Here is a 21,658-nt window from a genome sequence, read left to right as displayed (position 1 = left end):
AGGAAGTTCCATACTATAAAGAAGACTTTTGTACATAAATCATTGTTTGTAATACCCGTTTTTGTAAATTGTATTATTGGCTCATATTAAAGCATATTTGTATAAAAAAAGGAAACTGTGTGTATCAATCTTGTTGGTAAACATCATAAATTGGATATTTATCGACATTTATTTAACTACTAAGTCTAAATTACAATTTAACTCAGCTTTAGCCTATTTCAAATTGTAATACGTAAAACCTGTAATGTCAACTAATTCGTAATGAACCTCTTTATAACTTGTTGGAACAGTTGAGAGATTAACTGTTAAGTAAAGGCACTGACCTTTGTCTTATGCACTTATTTAACTTTGATTGTTTTGAACTTTAGATAAAGATTTATTTCCTATATATGTTTTACATTCTGTTAAGTTTTTCCTTTCTCAAACTCAAATTCAGAGAACTCAGAATTATTTCCTAACAAATATATCTTTTTATTCTGCAAACATAATGCATTCATTGCTCTCAGGCTAGTTAACTTGACCTGAATGTACCACAGAGTAGAGAGGAAGGAGAAAATGTTAGTGCCATGATCACAGGATACACTACTTTGATCCTACTTTTATGTTATCAAATTTAAAAACTTTCAGGCTTTGTGCATGATGAAATGACATTTTCCATGAGTTTAATGACTTACAGTCAAAAGGAACAGTGTTTCATAGGTTCATGACTTCTTTCTCATTACTGCTGCAGATTCAGGAAAAAGAACTAACAGAATCTGGCATACGCAGAATGACCGGTCTAGTTCTTCTTCTGAGGTTTTACCTCAATGAGAAGGAAGCAGGAATAATTGAAGGTTGTCGAGGTGGTGTGATGTCTGCCGATACTGATGCCAAATGAGGCTGTCTAGTTAGGACTCCTACGCTTATGCCAACAAGAGTAACCCAACTCCAGCTCTGATAAAAGCCACCCAAGACTAGCTGGGAGAGATTGGAGGTACCATTGGTGTAAGAAGTCCACCAACAGTTGATGTTTCACCTACAGGTGAGATGATGGGCACTAAAATATGAAGATGGCGAACCATATGTCAATCATGAGGCTCTTTGATCCAGGGAGTATCCTGCCAGGATGGCCATTGGTCACGATGTATAAGCTGTAAAATGCACACCATCATTCTGCCGCCACATAGCACGTGCCATCTACTCGTCAAAGTATCAGGGACCTTGAGTATGCCCACCACACTGTGCCAGTTGTTGATCCCTGTGACTAAGACTATGTTTAAGGTTACAATCAAGAAAGGTCAGAACAACTTCCTTGATCATTTTAGACAGGTCACTGTCTGGAATGAGTTGATTCTGGTACAGGCAATGCAATGCGTGATGTTTAATCTATGGTTCAATGCTTTATTTGATCAAGATTTGGACAAGTAGAAAGTTACTAAGAGTATTTGTCAGACTAAGTAGCCAGAAACATTGCCGACAGTCACACAAGCTGTAGACAATGGCTTCATGATTGATATTTGTGGTATTAATTGATCATCAAACAGCTATGATGTTCATGTGGTTGAAAGATCAATGACAGAAATAAAGTATCATTCCTTGCTTTTCGAAATATTGTAAGGTACAATATATCCCTACATTGTATGATTACTGATGCAAATATATACAATGCCTATTGCAGCAACAGTTTGCAAAAATGAAGATGACAGATAGCTAGAAGTTCGAAAACTGAGCTGAAAGAGCATTGTGATCTTATGGACTATTGGTTGGTATTGTAGAGAATGGTGTATGCATTACATTGTTTGAGTAACACTTGATCACCAGAGTTAGGATGGTTAGTTGATCATAAGATCAGCCGGACCGAAAGGGCTTTATGACCTTATACTTTCCGAGCTATCGAACATTGTTACTTTAAGCGCTAAGCGTTGTTCAATTAACCCATTTTAGAATGACTGGTGCCAGTAGATACATTGCCTGGTACATCAATAGTTTACAAAACTGAAAATGATAGTTTGGAGTTTGAAAACCAGTTGAATGGGCATTGCAACTCTTAATTTCCGAGTTATTGAGTGATTTCTATGGTGAAATGTAATCCAACATTTCGTGAGAATCACTCACCTGATCTAACTGAGTGGTCAGAGCTCTACTGAGAATACCACATAGTCCTCTTAACCTGTACTCACCATAAGAGTTATGTTTCATCTGACATTATATTAATATATTTTTCTAGTGATAGCACTAATATTAATCCTGACTTTTAACTGAAAAGTCTTAGTTTAGATGAATTCATTCGTTAATTATTTATATTATGGTGCTTGAAAAAGAAAAACGAGTCAAAGGCATCATTTCCATTATGTAAATTGCATAAGGTCCTTATCGACCAAATGTATTCAACTATATTAGTCGAGAGCTGGATATTACCTGTGCATTAATGTGATAATTGTAGTTTCCCACTCCCGTACAACAAAAGAACAAAAATAGCATTTTCATTATCCAAGCTAGTAGACTGTGTATTTTGCTATCTATGTATCACTGTAGGTTTGTCTGTTTGAGCGTAAATGGGCAGTTTATACGAGCATGGCAGGAGTCTGAAGGCTTATAACACTAAAAGATTGGTTCCGATACTTGTGTTGGGCACGCCACGGATAGCCCATTGTGTTCCTTTGTGCATATCTGCAAACAAATTAATATACGACTTTGGCAAATGTTATTTTCACAATAATATTTGAATATGCATAAGCATTCCAAACAAAAATTTTGTAACTTTCATTTATTTCACAAATATAGTAAAAAAAAAAGATTGTTTTTATTTATTTTGTTCGATTTTATTTTACTTTAACTAACTAGTAGGTGTCTCCTTCTAGGTCTCTGATGAGCTTACCATCTTATAACGATAAAACTCAGGGTTCGATTCATCGCGGTGCACAGATCGCATATAGCCCATTGTGTAGCTTTGCGCTGAAACAGCATCAACAACTAACTATAGAATGACTAAAATGACAAAACACATCTTCGGTGTAAACAATATTTCGCGTTTGGGATTAATATTTGTAATTTGTGCTATGTGAACCTAAAACAGCTTTTACTTAAAGCTTAAGATGTAAAGCTGTATTTCAATAAGAAACTCTACATTAGCCACAAATAGGTTTTGGCATTCGTGAAATTTATGAAGGAATCATATTACAACTTTCTCCACAAACTGTACCACCAGATTGATGGGGTAGATATGAGATCAAGGTTTGCTTCTTCTCTGGTAATTTTGCTTCGTTGTTTTAATTAAAATCAATGGTTAGGAAATTGTTCTGTATTCTTAAAATTATTATAATATCGCAGAATGTTGCTGATACTGTAACTCAAATTTTCTACATGAAAAATACCTTTACTGCACTAGAAAATTGAATGAGAGAGACAGTATAAACCTGGCATGGTCTGATGATTAGGACACTCGACTCACAATCTATGGGTCGCGACTATATTGGGACAGTCAATCCCACTATTCGTTAGTAAAGAATAGCCCAAGAGCTGGCGGTGGATGGTGTTGAAGAGTTACCTTCTCTGTAGTCTATCACTTCTAAATTAGGGGCGACTAGCGAAGATAGCTCTTGAGTAGCCTTGCACGAAATTCAAAACAAACAACTTATACATCTGGTGTAGTTACTATTTTTCATACATTTTGTTTATAAATAGAACATTCATAAACAGATGAAATGGAATGTCCCAAAACAACTTTTATAAATAGTATTATATTATGATAGTATTCAAGTTTTGCATGTACAAAATTCACTACGTAAGTCTGTACAAAGCTTATCATCACAAAAATTGAAGGAGCAGTTTAAAACCTGAGGACAGATTACAGCATTCATTAATTTTAATTAAGATCATATGTTATACTGAATCCACCATCACTGGATGGCTGCTTCAAACGCTCTGGCAAACAAATGTGATGTCGGAAACGAAAACGAGTTCCAATAACTCTCTACATCTTTTTTTCTTGAATGCATTTACAAAATTATTCCTTGAAATGATGTCTTCAATTTTGTATTTGAAGTTAAGAAAGACTTTGTGCTAGATAAACAAACAAACGAAAAAAAGAACGTTTATACATACATATAGGATGACTGATAAAAATTTCGGATAACGATGAGATTTTATAAGGATAAAAAGACGAATATTTACTTGTTTCTAAGATTTTCATAAGGACGGACACACCTGAGCTAAAACTCGTGTTTGATTCAATAGTAAGTTTGATAATCTCGTTTAAGACTTTCTATTAAATTCTTTAAATTATAAAAATGTGTGATTGTTTCTTCCAAATCATACGAAAACTGAAATCATTTTCAAGCAATTTTAAATAACTATACGTTCAGTTTCAAACACCAGAGGAAGAATCTCAAATAGTTTTACTCAAAAAACCCCTAGCAACTTATGATATATAAAAAGTCAATGTAAAAGTTGTCCAAAACCAATATAAAACCTCTCAAAATAATATTTGTGTCACAACCAGAATGAAATTTACATAAAAAAATTAGATATGTAATATTCAAGATGATGGAAAATATTTTAATAAAAGTAAATGAAGTTCAAAGTGCTTGAGTACTTTTAATACTTGTAAATAGTTTGTAACCAAATTCCATATCGTATTTTCGAAATCTTAGAATTTCGTTAATCAAATGTTTTAACACCAATTCTGCCAGTCAAGAAAGACGTGTTTGGTGGATTGATTCATAAACAAAGATTTCCGGTACTCTCTTCTTTGTTAGCCTCCTCAGTGGCACAGCGGTACGTCTGCGGACTTACAACGCTAGAAACCCGGTTTCGATACCTGTGGTGGGCAGAGCACAGATAACCCATTATGTAGCTCTTTGCGATATCTGGAATTATAATTGCTTGCCGTCGTGGCTGAATTCGCTCTCATTTTGCGGGCTATGAGGAAGGTAAACTCATACCCCATCCAAATTTTCACACAGAACACAATAGTAGTCGCACATGTTGAGCTATAAGATCTAGTTCCTTAGCTCCGTAAAGTTGTCGATAGGGATGGCCAATGAAGACCCAACAAAGCTTTTTTACTGCTGTAAGGTAGCTAAATGCGGTACCTTCCTGAACATGAACACTTAAATAATTTTGTGTAAGAGGGGCACAGACCAATCAACTCCCTAAACTTCACATTTTCGTGGCGAACACTATTTGAAGGTGAATCCTTTTGATGTAATTTGTAGTTTTTGAGATTAACAGATCGAACCTTTTATGGGAGTACATTTTAGGGTTATAATTTGAACACCTGAAATCATAACACCTTCTGTAGTACAACAAATCCTTCAGAATTCTGTATCAGCAACAAGTACATTGATGTAAAAATGATATATGTAGAAACATCACTAAAGATTATTTTATTTTGTTTCTTTCTTTAACGATCTGTACGCTTTAATTGTTATTTTAAGTCGATTTTATCTTGCCACTCTTGTGCAGCTTAAGCATTATATAAAATTAGCCTTGCCTCACTCCTCAAAAAATGACGAGATGGAGTTTTGTTAGGACAAAACAACCGCTTAACTTATTTTTCTAATTACGTCATATATATATATATATATCACTAAAATTCTGAGATTGTTTGTTTGCTTGCTTGTCTGTAATTAAATACAGCAAAAACGGCGCAAATAGCGCCATATTTATAATGAAATGAGAATATAAATGAGAATAGAAACAGAATAAAAGAAGTTTCGTTAAAATCAGGCCAGAATTTAAAAACAATCTAAGTTAGAAGTTAGTGACCATTGTTCATATATTTTTATTTATTAGGTTTCGTGAAGTTTTCAGTTGTATTATTACTTTTTTGGATAAAACATTTTCATCTTTCTCCCTATTGTATTGCCATTAGTCTTAACTAATGACGGTACTTGAAATTAACTTTTAGGTTTAAACTTTGTGATAGGATTTTTATCATAAACCTATTAATTTTGGGTGCTTCATCCTCTTGACAGGGAAATAGATTTGAACGAAGAAGTTTCGTAAAGAACGCAACGATAGTGTGATGTAAAGTTACTCATGCTAGAAATTTTCATAAAAGTGACCCGAAAAACGGCGCTAACTCGGTAACCTGACCACGAACTTCGAAATGTCTTCGTCACGCTAAGCATATTCATAAACTAAAACGTTAAACGATCTAAAATAAGTAAAGTTCAAGCCAATCCTTGTGAACGTTTAAAGTATTAGATAAATACTTAAGACAACAATATCAGGTCATAGTTTTGTTGCTAATTGACACATACGAAAGAAGCAAGAAGGGTTACCAAAAGACAACTGGCTTTTACATATTTAAATGATTTTATCTTCCCAACATATACCTTACTTCTTACTTTATAGAAAGATTATAAATATTTAAGGCGTAGTTATTTAAATTATGTTTATTGTTTATGCTTAACAATCATAAAAATTATCTTTAACTTTAATAGTACAATACAAAAGAATATAAAGAGTGACAAGTTTTTATTAGGAATGGCATACCTTTGCTTTTAACGCTTTGATGTTCTCATATTCTCTTTGGATTTATAGTTTTAGAGATCTAAACATTAAATTATTGTTAGGATTATACAATTTTAATATTTTGTTTATTTTGTTGTATCGTCTGATAACAACATTCTTTACTACGGGGATATTAATACTTATCATTCCGTTACGTGTGGCATCAAAGTAGACCTGATTTAAAGTATCTTAAAATAAGGTTTTTTGAAAATTAACTTGGTTCTGTTGAAGAGTAGTTGAAATTAGACTAACTATTGTTTACTATGGTTTATTAAATGCTTTTGATCTCACATTGTTGTTTGTTGACGACAAGTTTTGAAAAATTAGTTGTTCAGCAAATGTATTGTTGTTCTTCTAAGAAGGTTCAGGAGAACTGGAATGCAGAGTAGGGGTTGTGATCTGCTTATTAATTTAAGCATTTTCAGAATATGTAGTGAAAGAATGGTGTTATCATGTATACAAGAAATATCTAGTACGAGATTATGAGACAAGTGCTATTGCTGTTTTAGCCTTCACGATTACATGTTGAGGCTGTTAGTGGCGAATCGGGGCGTTATAAGCCCTAGACATTGAGAGCACGCTTAACAATGTGCTAATAGGCAGAAGAAGAACACTTGATAAGTTTCAAAATAATTTTTATTCCACTAATGTTGTTCATTATATAAGACAAACGTTTAGTTTCAGTAATATGTCGGGTTCAAAAAAAAAAAAAAATTCGCCTCTTCTATGACAGGTTTCGTCTTTTATGGTCAAGGGAATAGTAAGGTGTCTAGAACTATAACTAAAGGTAAAGTGTTCATATCCAAGTCTTTAGAAGCATGATGGGAATCTTGCACTTCAGCTGTAACTCATTCTTCTTATTGCAGGTTAGAGTGCTCCTTGGGGGATCAACTCTCCCTCTTTCATGTAGGCTTACGTCATTCTCAATCACATATCTCTTACAATTGGTTGGGCAAATTGAAACTTCGCACGTTTATGGTTGAGGAGATCGTGAAAGAGGGGCTCGAATGTCCAAGTAATATTCCTTATCCAGTCTTTCTGTTGGTTTCTGCATTCCTTATGAAGACTTTACTGTATTTTGCTACAACTTTGATTGGTGAATAAAAGTACTTCTACTACTAGTGTTGTAGGTTTTAGGGTTATAGTAGTACTGTTACCAATCTCTGTCTAAACGAAAGTAATGTTGTGCTGCCTACCTACAGCTTTTCCCGTGTCATTCTCCATTCCCGGAAAGAATTCCTTAGAATTCTAAAATCTCTTGCCACTAAGCCAAGAAAACTAGTTCTTAACTAGAAGATGATTGCACTACCACTACAGCTTCCTTTGTGAACATGTAAAGAAAGAACAGAACACGAACGTCGATCTTAAATATTAGGTAGATTAAAAACTCACTCGTTTTGGACGAGCATTTGAATTTAGCCATGACAGGCTACTCTAATTTTGAATGGGTTATTATATGTTCTTATTCATATCTTTTTTTGCTTTTGTTATATTATGCTTTGTTATTTAAAATATTACTATTCGTTCTTCACTTATTTAATTTTGTCCCGTTTCTTTGTTATTTAGATCCTTATATCTTTGCGACTGGGTTCATCTGTTTTGTTTGTTTTGTTTTTTTGAATTTCGCGCAAAGCTACACGAGGGCTATCTGCCCCTAATTTCGCAGTGTAAGACTAGAGGGAAGGCAGCTAGTCATCACCACCCACCGCCAACTCTTGAGCTACTCTTTTACCAACGAATAGTGGGATTGACCGTCACATTATAACGCTCACACGGCTAAAAAAGGCGAGCATGTTTGGTGGGACGGGGATTCGAACCCGCGACCCTCAGATTGCGAGTTGAGCGCCTTATCCACCTGGCCATGCCGGGCGTGACTGGGTTCATAAGTTACAGTTTCGTCTGGTAAACATGATACACACGCATGCAGGTGAAGGAGGAAGAAGTAATCTGAGAACACTTCAAGTACACACGAAACATCAACAAGTGAAGGCTACAACAAGATACTGGATTTCAAGGTAAGTGTATACAGGTATATAATGAGGTCATATAATTCCTCGGCTCACTGCTATTAATATAATGATAACAGTTAAAATTTCTGACAGCGAAATATATTTAATGTTAGGCTTGAGCTTTGGTATCTTCGCATTTGTAATAACATCTGAGACGTTAATACTTAGCCTTAATTAACGACGTCAAATATATATATAATATTATGGCACTATATTTATATCAATTGATATTTCTTCGTCTTTGATCACGTCTTCGCCATAAACATATAGAACAGGCATTTCACGTATAAAAGTCGTAGACTAAGATGTTTTTGTTTAAGGAACTGGGCGCGCCGAGTTGTGTATCAGAAGGTCCAAGGTTCTAGCTTCGGTTCAGTTGAACACGCTACACGCTTTCAACTGTGGGCGTGTTATAAAAGTGACAATTAATCCCGTTACTTGGTTCAAGAGCCGGTAACAAATCCCTTATGGCAGCTGCTGCTGCCCCCTTCCCCCATCGGCCAGTAGTTCAACAATATGGACAACCACACCCGAACTTGACTGTTTACAACATGTTCACATAGGCGCTGCTGTGGTTGAAAATATTAATATCTTTGTTTTACATGAAGGAAACTTTTGATCAGCAAAGCTGCTGTCGTATTTCAGAGCCATTATTCTATGGGACATTCGTAAACAAACATCTTGTAAGCAACGAAGGAGAAATTTGAGCAGGATGATTAATTCCGAAACTAAGTGATTATCATTTATAACTTAGTTTCACCGTGTAACAGTGATTACCACACTGTTACACGGTGAAACTAAGTTATAAATTACCATTTATAACTTAGTTTCACCGTGTAACAGTGATTATCACTTATAACTTAGTTTCACCGTGTAACAGTGATTATCATTTATAACTTAGTTTCACCGTGTAACAGTGATTATTACTTATAACTTAGTTTCACCGTGTAACAGTGATTTTCACTGATCAACTAGCTGCACTGTGTATAAAGTATACAGGCAAACTGTTTCAGTAAAAACTGTAGCTGTGCTAAACTCATTTATAACCGGTTGAAATATGAGCAAGGACTAGATATAAGCATCCTAAAAATAACAATGAATTATCATTTTTCCCAAATTCGGGCTTTATACATCATGATGTGTTTAATAGTTGTTTGTATAAAGGCGAGATGGGAGTCCCTAGCTTGCACGCAAGAAATACTAAAGACCCAGCCGGTTGTAAAATATTTAATATATTAAACAATTCGAAAGCTGACCCAGCTTACAAGAACGAGGTTATTCAGTGGATCTTTCGTGACAGTCGAGTAGCCATCGTTCGGACGCCTCTTCCTCTGCACCAAAGGAATATGAAATCTGGCAGGTTTTTGTCGGAAAAGTTGTAACACTGGTTTGTCCGAGCGTACGTTCTGGGAAAGAAACGAGACACCAAGCCTACCTATTTTTATAAGGGCGAGGAACAAATGAAAAAAAAGAGTCGGTAAATAAATGTGTGAAGTATCAGCGTGTATTGCATGCGGATCAGACGCTGAATAATACGTCTATACCATCACGTGTCCCTTCCTTCCCCTTTTAAAGAGTGGAACAATCTAGCTCACATGCACAATTCACAGGATTACGTTGCTTTTATAGCTGATGTTTCTGCTGACTGACAAGAGAATCGCGTGTCGGTGTTAGACCGTAAAGGGTTTTGATCGCAAGAATCGTCAACTTTCCTCGGCCACTTCAACTATTAGTATTACTGCGACTACTGCTACGCAGGGTCATGAATGTTTCATGTCGTCGTAAACGGTTTGTTATTTCTAATGCTTGTAATAGTACTCTCGTAATAACAAAGTTATAAAACCTTTTTACAACTGATATTTTTTTTTCAGTATTTAAAGATATTACAATCGGTAGTTTTTCCTTTAACAACTGTAGTTGATTGATTAATACCTTAAAGTTCATACTTTCACCGCGAAAATATGAAACAGCTCCCCACTCATAAGTTGGGTGCTAAGAAATTAAGGTTTTAGCACCCTGTTTCTGCTGGTGTTTCGGGTGCAAATAAAATTATTCAGTTGTTGACTAATAAATATATATATATGGGCCATCGGGAAACGGTGTGGCCACTTTATGGCATGAATATATACTACTTGTGTAGTAAAATTTGCTTATTTTAATTGTTGTATGCAGTATTTGTAGGTAAAATGGCTGAAGATTCAATCTCGTACCATTAAGTTTTATTTTATTTTTTTCTGCGGTGCATGCCCCGAGACTCCTTAGAACTAGAAGTGGCAATATGGCAATGATCAGGCCACTCTAAAATTTAACGGCAATGTGTCTGTGTTACATGTTTGTCAGTGTGTGCGTGTATTTGTAATATATATATATATGTGTGTGTGTGTGTTTGTATCAAGAAACATTTGTATTTTATTGTATTCTTCATAAAAGTTTATAAAACATTATTTTACTGTAATCCCTTTTGTTGCCAAAATGTGTTTTTTTTTCACATTGAATACTTGCATAATTTTAAATGTTTGCCAAAATTTAACAATGATAAAGTATACTTCCGAAAATTATTTTCATTTCTCACTACTAACGTGTTTTTCTTACTTCACTCGTGAAACGTAATATGTAGATGCTAGGAATAATAGCAGTAATCTTGCACTAAGTTGTTTTACGTCTTTTTTGTTGTTGTTTTTTCATTATTCACTTCTATTGGAAGCTAAACTATTTTGGCTGTTAGGATCAAATAAACTTGGATTTGCACGTTACCTTACGTTTTTTTATCTAGGTTAACCAAACTTTACCGAAAGTAGCCAGTTTAGAGAAGTTTTCTAATGCAGCTTCATCTGGTAACTAACGGCCACACTAATGTAGTGAAACTCTCTGATGCAGCCTCACCTGATAGCTAACGGTCACATTAATGTAGTGAAACTCTCTGATGCAGCCTCACCTGATAGCTAACGGTCACATTAATGTAGTGAAACTCTCCGATGCAGCCTCACCTGATAGCTAACGGCCACACTAATGTAGTGAAACTCTCTGATGCAGCCTCACCTGATAGCTAAAGGTCACGTTAATGTAGTGAAACTCTCTGATGTAGCCTCACCTGATAGCTAACGGCCACACTAATGTAGTGAAACTCTCTGATGCAGCCTCACCTGATAGCTAACGGCCTCTGATGCAGCCTCACCTGATAGCTAAAGGTCACGTTAATGTAGTGAAACTCTCTGATGCAGCCTCACCTATAGCTAAAGGTCACGTTAATGTAGTGAAACTCTCTGATGCAGCCTCACCTGATAGCTAAAGGTCACGTTAATGTAGTGAAACTCTCTGATGTAGCCTCACCTGATAGCTAAAGGTCACGTTAATGTAGTGAAACTCTCATGCAGCCTCACCTGATAGCTAACGGTCACATTAATGTAGTGAAACTCTCTGATGCAGCCTCACCTGATAGCTAAAGGTCACGTAAATGTAGTGAAACTCTCTGATACAGCCTCACCTGATAGCTAATGTTTACATCTACTACCAATCTTCAACCTTTACATCTACAAGAAACTTTCACAATATTCCTTGCACTTGTTGGAAAAATCAGTTTGAAGCTCAAAAGAGACTGATTACGATATAATATTCTTAGTTATAAAGAAATTATTTCTCATTGTTAAAGAATTAATTTTGTGTGTGTGTGTAAAGTTATTTAAGATAGTTTCTTATTTTTGTCAATTTTTGCTTATATAAGGTAGACTTTGCTTAGGTAAAGTTCCTAAATTTCCATTTTGACACATTACTTGGGAATGTACGTTATTAGATCACCAATAGTATTAGATTGTCGTAAACTTTGCATTTATTATTTATCTTGAAGTACAAAAACATTTAGCAATGTGTTAAAAAAAAAATGAAGCGTATCAGAACAAAAACTTCTGTATCCGTGCAATATTCGCTTTCTTGTAACCAACACAGTAAAACAATGTAATCAAGATCAAGACTTCTATGTTCTTGCAACTTTCGTTTGCAATTTCGTCAGTAAAGTCTGTACAGATACTACGTTACACTTATTGAAATGCCTTTGAAACAATCTTGTAGTTTATGTTGGAAAAGAAAAGGTTAGAAATAGCTTAAGATCCCAGAAGGTGGCATTGAACACTTCTTTTTTTTTATAATATGGATAGTATTTTACAAAATGTGTTTTTCTTTTTTATTTTTAGTGATATTTTAGTTGTATTTATTTGGCATAACCACTTGTTGTTGTGTAAAACTATGCTTCACGTTTATATTTTTCTTTGGTAAACAGTATTACTATAACAAGTTGTTTCCGTTTGATGGTTGATCTTGAAAGATGTTTTTATAAATTCTCATGAAACCGGTTTTCAGTGTAATAATTACAACTCCACATGCAGTACGTAATTGGACTAGCAATTTTTTGTTTTGTTAATGCAACCTAATCACGTCAAGCAAAACTCAAGTTTTGTATTATAGTTTAAATCCTGTGCATGCAAACTATTTAATAATTATATTTAATACGAAAAAATAACTGATACTTCTTAAGGTTCTGTCTAAGAACAAATGTTATTTTCAAGATATGTTCAGAATCTTTAGAAAATGTTGTTTGGTTAGAACTATATTCACAGAAGTAATTCAACTTCTCATTTTAGACCGGTTGTGACCTGGTGGTTAGCATGCCGGACTGTGAATGGTTCACAGCTCTTTGTCACAATATTCGGTCAGCCAACAATTGGCAATGGCTATTGTTTACTAATCGCCTTCTTCTATTATATAATTTCAAAACTAGGAAAAGCTATGCGTAAATGGCTCTTTTCGCGAAAATTCTGAAACAAACAAACTAGCAATCGAACTCCTCATTTATTTGTTTGTATTGTCTTTACTTTTCAATTATATATGTTTGTTTCGTCACAAGAAAACTTATTATTTAACACAACTACAACATAATAGTTTTTTTTGGAAAATAAAAATTATGAACAGGATGCCTGTGGTTTTGACACGCACACACACATCATTGGCTTCATGAAGGCATAATGTTCATTAACTTTACGAACACGGTAGTTTTAGGGAACAATTACAACTTTCTCCAATTTTTGACACTTGTTTGTAAAGCTGGTGCGAATCAAAGTTAAAACTTGTTTAGTAGCTATGACACTGGATTTGAATGTCTAATTTTCTTCTGATTTCTCCACTGCTTGGTAGTACTACTAACTACAAAATTCATCACTGTTGGTTCTTCTCCGAGTAATGACATTTTCCTAAATTATCATTCAAGTAGAATACAGAAGTTTCGATAATGAGAACAGTGTGTGTGTTTGTGTGTGTAAGAACTACGTTTTTCTCTGTCTGTCAAATATTTTTTTCATATTTTTAATCGAAATTGTGTTGAATAGGGTGATTCTGATGATATTTCAATAAAAAAAAAGTTAATCTTATTTCAATACATATTTCATAACTAAAACTTATCAAAATAGAACAGTTGTATAAGGTTTTAAGTTTATTTGCAGATCTCTAAACTACATTTCGAATTTGAAAAAAACGACTCTAAATCATATCTTATACTTGTCGAATTCAACGACAAAACACTTAGTTTCATGTAAAAATAATTTTTAATCGATAATGATTTGTTTGTTTGGAATTAAGCACAAACCTACACAATGGGCTATCTGTGCTCTGTCCACCACGGGTATCGAAACCCGGTTTCTAGCGTTGTAAGTCCGCAGACATTCCGCTGTGCCACTGGGGGGGAGGCTAATCGATAGTGAATTTATTCACGCTCGAATGTATAGTGAAAAGGATATTGGATAGAGTATAAGAACATTTGGAATGCCTTGCACGTGATATCATATTGTTCTTGTTACGTATTAGAATTTCAAATAGCCTGAAATTGAGTTAACTGATAAATTTAGTAGTAAGTAGAAGCCGATATATAGTCAGTTTATGATGTTTGCGAACAAGATTGATACACACAGTTTACTTTTTTAGCACAAATACATTTTAATATACACACAAAAATACAATTTACAATAACAGTTATTACAAATAGTTATTACAAACAATGATTTATAAACAAAATTTCCACAAACTTACAAGCAATATAAAATCTTCTTTCTAGTCTGAAACTTCTTCGATATGTTATCGAGGGTCCACGATGAGCGAGTTGCTTGCGAGTTGACGTAGGTATAATTCACTTAACAGGAAGCTAGCTAGCTTTGTTTTTCGTTAATTACCGGCCACACACGCCGAGTTTTTCAACGATGAATTTATATAATGTTTTCGTAAAAATACTAATGTCCGATGAGAATCCAATGAAGTTAAATAGTTTTGTAATGTTCGAACTTTGTAATGGTTCCTGTTCAAATATGCGAAATTTTCCCATTGATAAACATTATAACAATCACAGTTATAGCTTCTAACGTTTATCGCACACTGACTACAGCAAACTAATAATAGATACTTTTCTTTGGAGCGTCGTGTTGTTTATATTTATAAGCGTGTGGAGGCTTTCTATAAAATTCAGATTATCATGTTTGGTGTGACGAGGATTCGAACCCGCGCCCATCAGATTGCGAGTCAAGCGCTCTAACCATTTGGCCATGCTGGGCCAAAAAACATCGTTCCCTTAATTTTATTTTCGGTAAAATAGAGAAAGATGGGATAGAATCGTTACTTAAAGGTTTTTACAGTAAACACTTTGCCCTATCTTATTTTATTTTTTATTTATATCGAGACAGTTTTGTTTCCAGGCTTCAGTTATTCGTGGGTCTTTCAACCTTGTTTAGTTTAACCTAAATCACGAGCTCGTCTTTGTTTTATTTAGCTTCAAGAAGTAATTTGTTCAACGGGGGATCTTTATCGGTCAACTTTTTAACTGTCTTAGTTACAATTTGTTTCCAAGCACATTGCATGTGCTATTGTATATTTAAAGTCAGAAATACAAACAAACAAAAAAAGAGTATAATATATCTTTAAACATGTTTATAGCTAAATATAACACTGTCTTATGAAAATATATAACTAGCTCACTGTTTGAGTAAAGTCTTGTTACTTCGTCCTTAACTTGTGTAAACTTTATATTTTTATTCTTCATTATAGTATAAACTGTCATTGAATTTTTACTTCTATCAGTCTTATTAATGGATTTTAAAGAACTGTATTAACGTTAATTAGTCATTGTATTGTTTAAGTAGTTTGTTTGTTATTAAGCACAAAGCTACATAATAGGCAATCTGTACTGTGCCAATCGCATGCACTCGAAACTCGATTTTTAGCTATATAAACTCTCAAACTTAACGCACAGCCACTAGGGGGCTAGTTAAATATAGATTTTAATATTTAAATATAGGATTAAGAAAATATGCATTTTTTTTACAGTGTAATATTAGTTTTGTTAAGTGTTTTTCCTCTAAGTAATCGGATCCTCTAGCGATTTTGTTTCAGCGTATTACTGTAAGCCATTGTTTGTTTCTGAAAGTATGCTGATTAATTGTTTTGCATTATATGTTTTGTATACCATGAATTTATTTTAGTTTTAGTTCTCATTTCGGTTCTGTTGTTATTGTAAACTCGTTACTTTTATCTGTATTTATGGTTTTGTTTCTTTCAAAGTTCGTGTTGGAGATATGAGAACGTGAGCACGAACTGTTACATTGATAACTTCGTCGTGTTTATGTTTTTCGAATTCTTCATCTTCACACAATAATCGTTACACTCCTTGCGTCTGTTACCTGAACCCTAACCAAGATGTATGCAAAATCTCAAAAATGTGTAATATTGTACGTAAAATAAAATCTAATAAAATTATTTACGTTCTGAACGTCCAGTGAATTTCTAATTTACAGGAGTTATTCAAGAAATGCAGTTACACTTATCTGTAGGCATGACCAGGTGGTTAGGGCGCTCGACTCGCAACCTGCGGGTCGCAGGTTCGAATCCCCGTCACACCAAACATGCTCGCCCTTTCAGCCGTGGGGCGTTATAATGTGACGGTCAATCCCACTATTCGTTGGCAAAAGAGTAGCCCAAGAGTTGGTGGTGGGTGGTGATGACCCTTCCCTCTAGTCTTACACTGCTAAATTAGGGACGGCTAGCGCAGATAGCCCTCGTGTAGCTTTGCGCGAAATTCAAACAAAACAAACATCTGACTACATGCGTTCTTCCACTTACGAAAAGAAAGATAATAAACATCTCCCCACCAACAAACACATACACACTCAAGAGTCCTCCGAAAATTAAACATGGGGTAATATATAAATATATAATTTTTCAACTAGTTTAAGTGTTAGGGGAATGTTACAGATTTACTCACTTTCAAATTGTAACATGTATTGTTACTCCAAAAGTACGTCAACACCGTAGAATACTTATTACCACGGTCGTTATTATGGAACAAAAACTAGTTGCGGTTTCGTTATTTTGTGTGGAGGTGGTTATGGGGTTCTTGAAATAAACGTTTTTCATGGGTCATAATTACCAATTTTATCAAGAGCGCTTTACTTGTTTTAGATATCGAAGTAAACGTACCAAAGAAACATTTTTAAAGGGAGGGAAATCAATTATGTGTTTTTACAGATTGTTTTTTTTTAAATTTCTTTTGAAGAAGATATTCAACAAATACACTTTATTTCCTTAAATTGATGAATCATATTTCATTAAAACATTTCAAATGTGCAAAAACAATCATGATAGGAAAGAAAATCGGCTGTATAAAGATTCGATATCTATCAGAAGAGACAAGTTACAGAAAGGAACAACTTATGGAGAGAATGTGTATGGGGGTTTGGGGATAAGATATAGTTAGGGAAAAAGCAATTCCTATTTTATATTGCTTTTGTTTAATATCGAATGTGATTTAAGCATGTGAAAACTCGTTGCAACAACCGATTACAATTTACAAGCCCTATAATTTCATATAAAGTTTTCCTTAGAAGACCCAACTGCAGCTATCTAGTTTTCCCTCCCCGTTCTCATTCATAAGCCCAAACATTATAACCGCTATTTATTTTATTAGCACTTCTTCTCAAACATTAATATAGGACGAGGGAACATAGCTGTAATTATTTAGTCTCACTTCTCCATACCCTGTCCACTAAGATGTCTAACCTGCTTCTTTTGATACACTAGACTTCTGTATTCCTGGCTTGCTTTTCTTTTAACACACACACACTTTTTAATAATTTTAAATAATGTACTGACCTTTAATCATCTAGCTAAGTTTAATTTACATACTAAACACTGGCCACAATACAGATCTGAACGGGAACGAGTTTCCTTTCTTCGTATTCAAATACTCTATCAGAAATTTCACATTGTAACTATGAACGTTTAGTTATCTTTTTCCTATTTTCCATAGTTCATACTAGTTTCATCATAAGATTGGACATTGTAACGGGAAACGCTAAATATGTTGACCAAAGTTCATTTTCCGGATTGCATACGCTGCAACAGGTATGGGGAATCATATAGAAAATTCCATATTTATAATAATTATACTTAAAAACAAAAACAATGTTCTTGCCACATCTAGTGCTGCCAAGATCTTTCGCCTAATATTATGTTTCATCAGGTCGACTGTTATACGAGAGACACGGTAGTATTTGTCCCTCTGTTTGTTTTGTTTGCCTAAGCTGCACAATGAGCTAATTATCTGTACTGTGCCCCCTACGACTATCAGACCTGGTTTTAGCGTTAGAAACCTTTATCCTTACCACTGAGTCACTGGAGGGGCGGTAATGATTGATACGATATATATATATATATATATATATATATGTATTAACATTTATTGAATGCATAGTAACTTTTACATTAAGAGCAAATAGTGAATTACGGAATAAAAACGGCTGAAAAAGAAACATCGAACATTATTACTTATACGATATGAAGATATTTGGATTGTATATGTATCTTGTCACAAGAAACCTAGGTATCTATCGCCTTTCAATAGTTCTTGTCTCGTGCTTCTTTGATATTTTGATATCGAGTTTTTAAACTAGACTGAGAACTACGAAACTTGTTTTTCTTACGTAACAGATTACTATTAACAAAAAGTATACCAATTACAACTTAACTTGTCTGAAGCAACGAAAGGTATTTTGAAACCGCTTCGACAGAAAACTGCAGGTACACGTTTAGTTTTTAGCCACGGCATAGCGGCTCATAGAATGTCTGAGTTTTTTTCAAGTACAAACGTTTTAGCTCCATCATCTATTGGCCGATTTGAGATCTTATTAAAATTTTGGACTCAGGAGTTCAAATCCTTTCGATTGATGTATTTGACCATGCCCAAGATTTCGTAGCTTATTTACTCTAATCCTGCCTAAAAAATCCCTGGTTGAGGTCCTGATGATTAAAATCGAATCAGGTATACACAAAAATATAGCTAATGAAAAGGGAAAAAAGGACTAGTAGATTCATTTACTCTAATCCTGCCTAAAATAATTTCAAGTTGAGGTCCTGATGATTAAAATCAAATCAGGTATACACAAAAATATAGCTAATGAAAAGGGAAAAAAGGACTAGTAGATTAATTTACTCTAATCTTGTCTAAAAAAAATTGAAGTGCCGCAGATATTGAGAGTTCTCTCGTGTATATTTCAAAATTTATTTCAGATAATTTTCTTAGTTAGTTTCGCATCTTTTCTCAAAGCTACACAAGGGCTATCTAAGCTAACATCCCTAATTTCGAACCAGTGGATTGGAGGAACCGAACGACAACTCTTACCGAATAGTGGAATTTCATTGTCACACTTGTAAGGTTGTGTACAAAGTGCAGAGCCCGATTTTTGGCAACGGGACACGTACTCTGAACCCTCGTATTCACAGTTCAATAAGATAATCGCTAGTTCACTCTTGACCCATTACTCGTTTAAATACTGTATAAGAAATCGGATTATTTTTGCGAAATATCATTTACATTTTTTGAAAAACAATGATTGTGTTCAGCATATTAGTTCCTAAGACAGTATTTACCTGATATTCATGCTTTCCTTTAGTTAGGTGCTTCTTAACAACGTTGGTTTCTTAAGAGAACAAGCTTGCAAAATTTTTCTCATTTTATGCAGCTTTCCATGAGCAGGCTGATGTCTTTATCATAAACGAACGTTCAAAACATTTCCATAAACTTCTTTGATATACTTTGTGGTTACAGAGGCGTTATTTCCCTTCTTGTATTCAAATAGCATTACATGTCGAATGTGTGTCTCGTCGTGTGCCATCACTGTAAGGGGTTAGAGTATATTAAACTTTATACATTATATAGTCTACATTAACCTGACGCTTAGGCGTTTCGTTTAACTATTATAAGTGATGTACGTTTCTTGGGGTGTGGTTAATGAAAGTGTTCCAAAACGCGACATTAATTTCTTGACGACCTAATACTTCAGTAGCAATGGCAGGATTGATGGGATTCCAGTTTCGTCAGCTACCTGTTTCGTATAAACAGCCATTGATTTCGAGATATGCGTGTTTGCAAGCTTGTGTATTTGTGGCTTGTTAAGCCATGATCAACTTAAAATTCTTATTTAATTTCTGTAATGCATATTGGTGTATAGAAGACATGTTAATATTAGAAATAAACGATCTGGTCAGTTACTGTTTGTGAACGCTCCTGAAGAAGCTGTAAAGCGAAACGTTGAGTGTCTAATTAAATAAAAACAACATTTTGGTCTTATGAGGTCGTTTATTTCTAGTATGAACTTCAGATCCTTGTTTATTATATTGTTAAGGATACTGGAAGGTATGGCAAACTTCGTCGCAGCGGTCTTTTTATTCTAAAGGTTGTCTTTCGCAACTAGCCATCACTTTGCAGATGAGAGTGTTATTCCTTATTGAATTTGGACATGGTTTCTCCTCTCATTGCTGTCCTAAACATTCCGTTCGCGAGTTTTCTACTTCTAAGAAGTACCTAGAAGGCTCCCTTCTTCGAAATGTTGCCTTTTTTTTGGCTGTTGCTGTACGAAAAGTTATCTTCAGAATGAGTAATTACTAAAGATGTGGCGATACAGAGATACGATACGAGTATCGTATCGTAAAGCCGTGATACGATTTTATCGATACATCGTTCGATACGATAAGATTTATGTATCTTCACGAAATTTGGCAGACTTTCAGTAAACATTATTGGAAGTCTTTTGTACAGGAAAAATCAGTATTTCTAATAGTGTTTCTGCTAAAAATTAATGATTCAATAAAGGAAGATGAGTATTGAGTACTACATGTTGTCTTAATTTCTTTTATGAAAAACATTACATGCAAAGTAACATAGCAAATTAACAATAACAAAAATAGATAGACAGATATTAACTTTTTTTTTTTAACAGCTACTGTTTAGTTGATCAAACCTGAGAATTTGAAGAAGCACTGTAAAGTGTGAAGTACTTAAATAAGATAGTGTTAGTAATATAGATAATAAATTACAGACAAGACTGTCAAACTTTGTAACAAACCGTTAGTAAAACTTCTGTACTTAGATACAGAAGCGTCGACTACTATGATGAGATACGTACCTATCAAGCTGTTGATCAGATTTTAGAAGCATATTCAATCTCGGTGACCGCGGTTCGTTTTCATATAGGATACATATGTTTGTTTACAACATGACTATCGTGACCATTCCACATTTATAAGGAAACGGCGGCTAATTTAAACTTGTGTCCGTAATATGTAAATAGCTCTTTCATATTAACAAATGTGTGTTTGTAGTAATGAAATCATCAACATACTTTGATAATGCTATCTATTCCTTATAATTCCATTATGGAATAAAATACTGGTACTGTTTTTCAGACGATCAATAACAGGTTAATATCGTGACTATTTAGATTGGGTTTCCTTAACATCCTACATATAATAGAAAACAATCTAAGTATAAGTAATTAACAGATTTCTGGTGAAGAAGAATTTCAGCTACCTAATGGTATTTCCTAAACTAAAGAGTGTGACGGGTTTATTATATATTTATTTTAATATCAACGTTTGTTCAGATTAAATTTCTATTTAGAAACATACATAGATTATACTGTTAAATATGTATTGCAAAACTCCCTCCTATTCTCCAGTAGTTGAGGAGATTCTCGAGAGTAAGAATCAACAATATATGTATGTACGTAAACGCTTAAATTTGTATTGTTAACGTAAAAAAAAAAAAAAGTATCTATTATTAGTTTGCC

The 21,658-nt window shown here is 34.3% G+C and overlaps 1 protein-coding gene across 1 annotated transcript in view; it reads left to right on the top strand.

Moving 5' to 3' along the window:
* The first annotated feature begins 10,154 nt into the window (after positions 1-10,154).
* LOC106458406 (leucine-rich repeats and immunoglobulin-like domains protein 2) overlaps positions 10,155-21,658 on the top strand; it is a 53,517-nt gene continuing 42,013 nt past the window's right edge. Inside the window, exon 1 of the mRNA XM_022384613.1 lies at positions 10,155-10,295. Within this exon, the coding sequence (XP_022240321.1) occupies positions 10,274-10,295 (22 nt within the window). The 5' untranslated portion in view covers positions 10,155-10,273. The remainder of the gene's footprint in view (positions 10,296-21,658) is intronic.

Source organism: Limulus polyphemus, unplaced genomic scaffold (assembly GCF_000517525.1).
Source record: "Limulus polyphemus unplaced genomic scaffold, Limulus_polyphemus-2.1.2 Scaffold457, whole genome shotgun sequence".
NCBI lineage: Eukaryota > Metazoa > Arthropoda > Merostomata > Xiphosura > Limulidae > Limulus > Limulus polyphemus.
Note: the sequence above shows the minus strand (reverse complement) of the source record. Positions and strands in the feature narration are given on the sequence as shown.